The sequence below is a fragment of the Orycteropus afer genome, unplaced genomic scaffold, assembly GCF_000298275.1.
Source record: "Orycteropus afer afer isolate SDZICR_OR568_19922 unplaced genomic scaffold, OryAfe1.0 scaffold00981, whole genome shotgun sequence".
Taxonomy (NCBI): domain Eukaryota; kingdom Metazoa; phylum Chordata; class Mammalia; order Tubulidentata; family Orycteropodidae; genus Orycteropus; species Orycteropus afer.
This window is the reverse complement of record NW_006922568.1, coordinates 291,106-299,490: the sequence shown is the minus strand read 5'-3', so window position 1 is coordinate 299,490 and position 8,385 is coordinate 291,106. Positions and strand designations below refer to the sequence as shown.

General features: G+C 38.6%; 1 protein-coding gene across 1 annotated transcript in view; it reads right to left on the bottom strand.

The window, feature by feature from the left end:
• Positions 1-5,908: 5,908 nt before the first annotated feature.
• TAB3 (TGF-beta activated kinase 1 (MAP3K7) binding protein 3) overlaps positions 5,909-8,385 on the bottom strand; it is a 35,572-nt gene continuing 33,095 nt past the window's right edge. The window contains exon 7 of the mRNA XM_007958449.2: positions 5,909-6,057. Coding sequence (XP_007956640.1) covers positions 5,909-6,057 — 149 coding nt within the window. The remainder of the gene's footprint in view (positions 6,058-8,385) is intronic.

Sequence of the window (8,385 nt, the reverse complement as noted above, 5' to 3'; positions counted from 1 at the left end):
ACACACACACACAAATACATGAGATTAAAGATTTAAGAAACTTATCAACGAATTAAGGAGCTCTGGGTGGTGCAGTGCCCAAGTCATTTGACAACTAACCAGAAGTTGGAGGTTCAAACCCACCAGCTGCTCCACGGAGGCCATTTACTTCTGTAAAAATTTGTTAAAGAGTTCTGGTGGCACAGTGCCTAAGGCATTTAACTCCTAATCAGAAAGTTGGCAGTTCAAACCCACCAGCTGCTCCACAGAATGATGGGCAATCTACTTTCCAAAAGATATACTGCCTTGTAAATCCAGTGGGGGAGTCTTGATGAGACAGAACCAACTTAATAGCAGTTTTTTTTTTATCAATGAATTACAAATGTACCTATTTAGACCCTAATTTGGACAAACTTAAAACAAAACAATTTGAGACTATTAGGGAAATTTAACACTGGGTATTTGATATTCAAAACATTAATTTTTAAGGTGTCCTATGTGTAAGCGCTTGCATTTTTAAAATTTTCATTTACATTTGAAATACGATGTTTCAGGTTTCCTTCAAAATAAATAATCCAGGGTGGGGAGTTGAGAATACTGATAAGTAAAATCGCTTATAAATACCTGTAGATAATTTTGGGAGCTGAGTAATAAGTAAATGGGAGATTATTATACAATTATGTACTTTTGAAACTTTCCATGTATTAAAGCAGTCTAGTGGAAGTGATTTTGAAAACGTATTTCATTACTGAAGACATTATCTACTATGATTCATCTGTGGTAAATTCTGTACCAAATTTGGGAAGGTTGACTACAGTCCATAACAAGATAAGGGTCAGGGCCCTCTAAGATTTGCCTTTGAAACAGTAGCTATAAATGACATAAAGATACCAAACCAAACCAAACTCACTCCAACTCATAGCTACCCCTTCTTGGGTTTCTGAGGCATTATCACTACAGAAAGTAGATCCCCAAACCTCACTGCTGCCGAGTTGGATCTGACTCATAGTGACGCCTCCTTGGGTTTCTGAGGCAGTAACACTACGGAAGTAGATTGCCCCATCTTCCCTCCGAGGAGTGGTTGGTGGGTTTGAACCGCCAACCTTCTGATTAGCAGTCAAATGCCTTAGGCACTACGCCAAAAGAAAATTACTCATTTCTTTATAAATAATATATTGAAGTGGAATGAAAACTATAAAATCTTAATATATTCCAACTTCTATATAAAACCCGCTTATGCAGGCCTTTACAAAATTTTTAAATTAGAGTAATGTGTACTTAGGAGCCCTGGTGGCATAGTGCCTAAGGCATCTGACTGATAACCAGAAGGCTGGTGGTTCAAACCCACCAGCCACTCCTCGGAAGGAAGATTGGGAAATCTACTTTCGTAGAGATACCATCTCGGAAACCCAAAGAAGGGTGTATGAGTTGGAATCGACTTGATGGCAGGTGGTGTTTTTTCTTTTTTCTCCCTTGTTAATGTGCACTTAATAGGTATCTCAACTCTTAACATTAGGGAACAGAAATGTTATGGAAGATTAGGTTTGTGAGAGGATCTTTCAATCCAGAAACATATGAGCATTGGTAGTAGAACTAGTTTGATATTTGAAATGATTTCTAACTACACAGAAAAAATGCAGAATGTAGTGTTTGCTTTAGTTTATTAATTTATTTTGCAGGAATCTTTGACTCTCCGAATATTACTGTTTGGACGTATGATGCATGCATAGCCTTTTTAAATGCCTTTGTACAATTTCATCTCAAAATAATTTCATTCACAGCATACACAGAAATCTAAACGAGACATGGTATTTACAAGATTTAATAAGTTCTTGCTGTTTTAATGAAGAAACTGATCAATTCTTTTACAGTAGGGAAACATGGACATTAGATGTCATCATAAATAAAAATTCAGAATTGTTCAGTCTCAAAGCAACATTTCATGGCCTTAGAAATTAAAATTGAGTCATCATTCTATTAATCTCTGAATGCCCAAGCCATGCAAAATCTACTTGTATTAAATACTTGGGGATGCAAATAATACAGAAAAAAATGCATGTTTGGTGAATGTGAAAATATCATTAGAATTAACTTTTACAATAAGAAAATACTGTTAATTCTTTCAAAAAGATACAGTAGTGGTGCAACTCATCAGACAGTGCCCAATTTATTCTGATTTTTTTAAAGTTAACATTTCAATCATCATTTTTCTTCCTCTACAGATATACAGACACACACTGCAACATGGACTCAGTTAAGGTCAGGACATTGGTACAATGTTAAAATAATTTCATTTTTAACTAGAAAGGGCCATTTTCACATTCCAGGATATATCACTGATATTTTTACAGGATAACATTTCTATGCCTTATATCTTACTTTTCATTTATATTGTCAAAAAGACATTACAATTACCTTTTAAAATACTATATAAAATTGAGCTGCCACAGAAAGGTGGGTATGAACCCTAGATAACTGTGACAAAGCAATGACAAAATTTAAGGAAACATTTATTTCTTTTATTAATTAAAAAGTACTAAAATCGAGACCAGCTCCTTAAAAAATGATTAAACTGCTCATCACATTTCCCATTTCTTTCAGGGAAAGAAACAAACAAATTTGCAGCACTTTCCCCACCATCATTAATCTGCTCTAAAACTACATTTTTACACTGTGTTTCTTGAAAACCCACAGCCTCTACTCTCTTCTATATATAGATCAATATAAATTCAAAACATTTTACAATGCTTAGAAAGCTTCAGGCTCCTCTATTTCAACTTTTAAGAACTAAGCCATAATTTAAGGGCGATGACCTTTAACAGAATGGCAACTGGGCTTTCTAAAAACCCAGTCTACAGAATGGCAAAATAATATAAAATGTACAGTCAGGTCTATGTGTTACCGGGTGCATCAAACTATAGCATTTTCAGAGAAAATTCTGACTAGACACAAGAAGTATGCCACCTGGTCAAAAGAACATTGACGTCTCAGCAGCAGGCAACAACCACTTTTTATCCTACCACTCGTATGCCAATTGTCTGTATATCCCAATCTGACTAGATCCTTTGGAAAAGGCACCTTGAGAGCTGGGTGGATTCTTGTTCAAACTAGTGATAGGCAAGAAGCAGTCTATATGTGGGACATAGTTAAATGTATCAACTTGATCAGTGTCAAATAATTTTGCTTATTTAAAAAACTGAACACACAGCCTAGGTTGGCATATGAAATTTGTGCACAATCAGAAATTAACACATAAAAAACTTCCTTACAATCAATCACTGATGCCTCATGCCCCACCCTCCACACCTATCAAACAGATTGTTTGCTCTTCTTTCCTGGCAGGTGAAACAATGGTTGACTAGGTATATTACCAAAGGACTGAAATCATGCATCTACTGTATGATAACAGCTTATTAACCTCAATGTATTTTCATGCAATAGTTTTAAAGTCATCTACATGGTGTTAATAAAGCATCAAACTGTTTTCATACATGCTATTTTCATTCTCAACTGGCAACTGTCAAGTGAATTCTCGCCACTTCAGCCTATCACTATGAACTCTAGTAAACCTTCAGCTAGAACACCAAGCTGTGTGTGTGTCTATTTCCCTATATTTGTAATGAAAACCATGTAGGGTTGACCAGCACTAAAGAGATATGAAACCACACAAAGGCAAAGGCATTGGCATATTACAGAACAATAGGATTGACAGACTGTTACTGAAGACACAGGACTGACAGATACCAGTGTTACAAAGCCTTTAAAGAATGCTGCTTTTAGAACAATGCTTTTAAGCCCATCTGCTTTCTTATCATTATTTTCACAGTTTTGCCAGTTGTTGTGTGAGAGATGTTTTATCAGTGTAATTACATAACCATGCTTACTTTGTGAGACGAGTGGATATATTTTAGGGGATTTTCCACAAATGAAAAAAATGTCTTCAAAGCTATAGGTGAAGTGTGAAATTATGGTTTTAGATGGAAAAAATACGATGAGTTATGCCTTTGGTTTCATTACGCTGTTAAGTGCAGCTTGTTTTTCCACCTCTGCCAGAGCTTACTGCTAAATTAAAATACAATGGCAGCTTGAAGTACCGCTAAATTAAAATACAATGGCAGCTTGAAGTAAGGGGGGGGCGGAGAAAGGGTGAGGGAGAGAAGGGGAAAGCGAGAAAAATTTATCTCAAAGAAATGGCTCACACAGTTGTAGAGGCTGGCAAGTCCCAAGTCTGTGGGTCAGACTTCAAGCTGGAAAGCAGTAGGGAGGTAGGGGGGCGAGAGAGAATGTGTCTAGGGGACACATGGCACGGGAGAGTGGAGACTCCTAAGGTTATAACCTCAGGTGAAATCCTTTAGGACTGGAAAATCTATCAGCTTCATTGCTGTTTATATTTAGCAAAATGAGGGGGATTCCAAAATCCAATTCTGACCTAGGAAGGAAATCCAACCATGGTAGCATTCGTTTTTTAGCGATACACTCTAGTGAGTTGCATGATTTTAGATCTCTTCAGTTACCCCCCCCAAGGTTCTGCTTTCATAAATAAGGAGTGCTTTCATATCATCTGAACGACCTGAACCAACTCAGTATCATCTCTGAATACAGTATGTTCAATTTTAAAAATTCTTATTTTCAAAGTACTCTGTATTCATCTTTCTCAATAACATTTCTTGACTGGCCTTCTCTTCTTCTCCAAATAAGGCGGTATGCAACTTTATGATATTGGCCAACTGTAATTTCCCTCACACTGGTCTATTACTATATGTGCAAATAAATCTACTGAACAGCCAATATTGATTATTTTTCAGCTAAATTCGGATTATGGCACAAAGTATTATCTGTGCTGTAAACATCATGAATTCTTCACAAAATTGGAAGGAGAAGAAACAAAAAAAAAAAAAAAGAAAAAGAAAAAGGAAAGAAGAAAGAAAGCCCTATGGCCTACAAACATGTCTTATAGAACCGCAGCTGAGCTCCAGATTTCCAAATGGATTTTGGAATGAGTTTACATTTGGCATACATTCACTGGACTATTAGCAAAGCACAGTTTTATAAGAATGTCATTTATAAAAATCATACTTTATAGGGACTTGCTTGCTTGCAAATCAATGGCCTCGTCAAAGCATGCAGTAACTTAAAAAATATATCTCTTATATGGTATAATCAGGTCTTAGTTACCAGTGTTGATACAGTTTGATGAATCATTGTACAAGCAAAAGGGATCTTACCACCTCTGATTGTACTTTAGAGCAAAGGGCATGATATGCCTAATTCCTGACTGCTACAGATCACATTTTAAAACATCACGGTTGTGTGTATGTATGTGTGTTTGAAATTACCCCTGAAAAAAGCAGCAATTACAAATACCCTTATTATTTTGCCACCCCCTCCAAAAAAAAAAAAAAAAAGAACAGAAAGAAAGAAAGATCATATTCTATGTGCTTTTTCCTGTCCTCCTCTTCGCAGGAAGCAACGGGAAGAAGCAGGGGAAGCCTTTGTTTTCCAGAGATCTGTGACCAGGTAAGTCTGCTCTGGCAATTCACAGTTAGTCTGCAGAAACTGTAACATTGTACACCATGATTCAAAATTCTAGTTTAAGAAGTAAGGGCCACTCAACAGTAACTTTTAACTATTGTTAAACACAGAAGAGCTCTGGACTTCTCTGTGTACATTCTTTCAAGAGTGAATCCTTTCCCAGTTTCAAGTATCCCTTTCTCTCTCTCACTCTGCAATGAGTTAAGAAAGGGAGAGAGAGAGGAAAAAAAAAATCTCCGTTTTTCCTTTAGTGAACACAAGTCGATACAGTGCGTTCTTCCTCCCCTGTGTAATCTGAAATGAAAAGCCTAGGCAGATGGAAAGATTCTTGAAGCTTCCTTTTCTTGGGATGGGTACTCAAAACGTCACTCACAACCTGGGGCAGACTCTTCTGAATTCAAGTGTATCGTGGCATCTCACACTGCTCACAGCGATTTAGTGCAGGGTGGTTCAGGAAAGTGCAGCTATCACAATTCCAGGGCGCCCCTTCATAGTCTTCATCTCGCGGTTGCGTCCGAGGACTCTGTTTGGAGCCAGTTAGATGCTCTGAAGGAAGTCAGGATAAAGAAAAAGAGACCGAACCCATGATTATTTTCCTCAATTATAATCCATATTAAAATTAAAAACTACCCCCCAGAAAAGCAATGGTGGTAATTTCCTAGCACCACATAAGCCAATTAATAAACCTATCAACTGGAAACACGTAACTAAACAGAAAGTTGATGGTATATAGTCTCCTTTGTTCTAAACAATTTACTTTTTGTGTTCTCATTAAGAAAACGGATAGAAGTCTAGCACTGATTACCTTCCTAGGTTATTATCCATATATAGTGGATTTTTTTTTTAAAAAAAGAAACAACTCACTAGCATCAAGTAGATTCAACTCATAGCAACCCCCCCTTGGGTTTCCAAGGTGGTATCTCTACGGAAGTAGATTGCCCAGTCTTCCTTCAGAGGAGTCACTGGTGGGTTTGAACCGCAAGCCTTTTGGTTAGCAGTCAAATGCCTTAGGCACCAGAGCTCCCTGAGAGATGTTATACAGCATCTTAAATTAACTCTGTCTCCTCCGTATGTCTGCCCTGGCAACTTCAGTCCACCTTGACTTGTCCTTCCTATAGCGCTAGCTGGATATTAGTTTTAAAAAGTATCTATACCTGGCAATATAAAATGCTGGCAACCTTACACTGGTCCCCGGGATTTTTACCAGAAACTCAAAACTGACCTTGTATTTCTCCTAGCTCCCCATTCTTTCTGGACTTGTGCTCAAAATGGCTCTTTCTGAATTATCTGCATGGGATCAAATTCCTAACAGCAACTTGAAAAGTTGGATAGGAAGCTTAGGGTATGGTGAGTTTATGTTAACGGGTAGGGACAATTCTGAAAAGGAGGGTGAGAATGGCTGTACAACTTGGAGAATGTCATCAGCATCACTGAATTGTACATGCAGAAACTGCAGAATTTGTATATGTTTTGCTGTGTGTATCTTCAACAATGAAACAAAATGATTTTTTTTAAAAAAAAGGCTCTTTGCATCTATGGTTAATCTGTAAATCCTACCTTCTGGGAACAGTACCTATTGGAGGTGGTGTCAGTGAACAGAAGGCTAAAGAGCTCTAGGTAGAATTTACTCTGCAATATGGGGCAAGATTTGGAGGCTGGGATGATCCACCTGTAAAACACTGGCAATCCTCAGTTAACTGAAAATGAGATTAAGATAGAAAATAAGCATCTTTCCCAACTAGATAACAATAGAAACAGATTTAGGGGAAGCCTGATCAGTTACCATTTTGGGCTGGGCGTATCTTCCACTGAAAATTTATTAGCTGACAAATGGCTAATGTGAATCATTCCCTTGGAGTTAAGAGAATTGGAGTTTCAGACCCTGAACCTTACTCCAAGGTGTGATGAGGCTTGGTCTCAATTGGGAAGGTGATCTTAGTCTTACAATATCACAAAATGTCACAGGGTTCCCCGGCCTATTCCTATGATTCCAAAAAGGAGATGGGCTTGCTTCTCCTGCCTTCAGTGCTGCTTTTAACTGCCTTTATCACTGTGGTGGTTATGTTTGTGTGTCAACTTGGCTGGGCCTGGTGGAGTGGCTGGGCAGCTGGTGGTTGTTATTCCCCATGATGAGACTGGCAATTAACTCCATGATGGGATCTACCACAAGTGGCTGAATAGCTGCTTTGGGTATGTGGTCTACTTTCCGTATATAAGCAGCAGCTTTGAGAATGGTCTCTAGCTTATGGCACACTTGGACCCTGCGTGTAGCCGTGTCATTGTTCAGCAGCCTGCCATGCTCTGCTGACCTGGGGACTTACAATGGACTTGAATTAATGGCCTGTGGTGTGGTTTGGTAACATCAGGACTGTGCCATTTTATTTGTCAACCTTGGGCTTGGCAGCCTCAGCAGCCAGCGGCTGTCTGAGTGAATAAATGCCTCTAGCTTCAGTGGGCTGGGAGCAAGAGGCAGAGCTGGACCCCAAGGTTGAGGGGCTTTCACCTAGCCCCTAGAGCTTGGCACTTTGAACTTGGACTTAAAGCCTCCAAATTTTAAGAATAAACTTCTGTTTGTTAAGACACCCCATTTGTGGTATATTCTTGTCAGAGTGGCACTAGGTAACCAAACAATTACCCACCTTATGTTTTTTGGCTCATGATTCCAAAACATGCAGGTCTGATAGTTTTCTTTTTTGTCTCACATAGAGGAATAAAGGGAGCTCTGGTAGCATAGTGCCTAATGCACTTGACTACTAACCAGAAGGCTGGCTGTTCAAAACCACCAGCCATTCCTCGGAAGGAAGATGGGGCAATCTACTTCTGTAGTGATACTGCCTCGGAAACCCAAGGAGGGGTCGCTATGAGTCGGGTCTG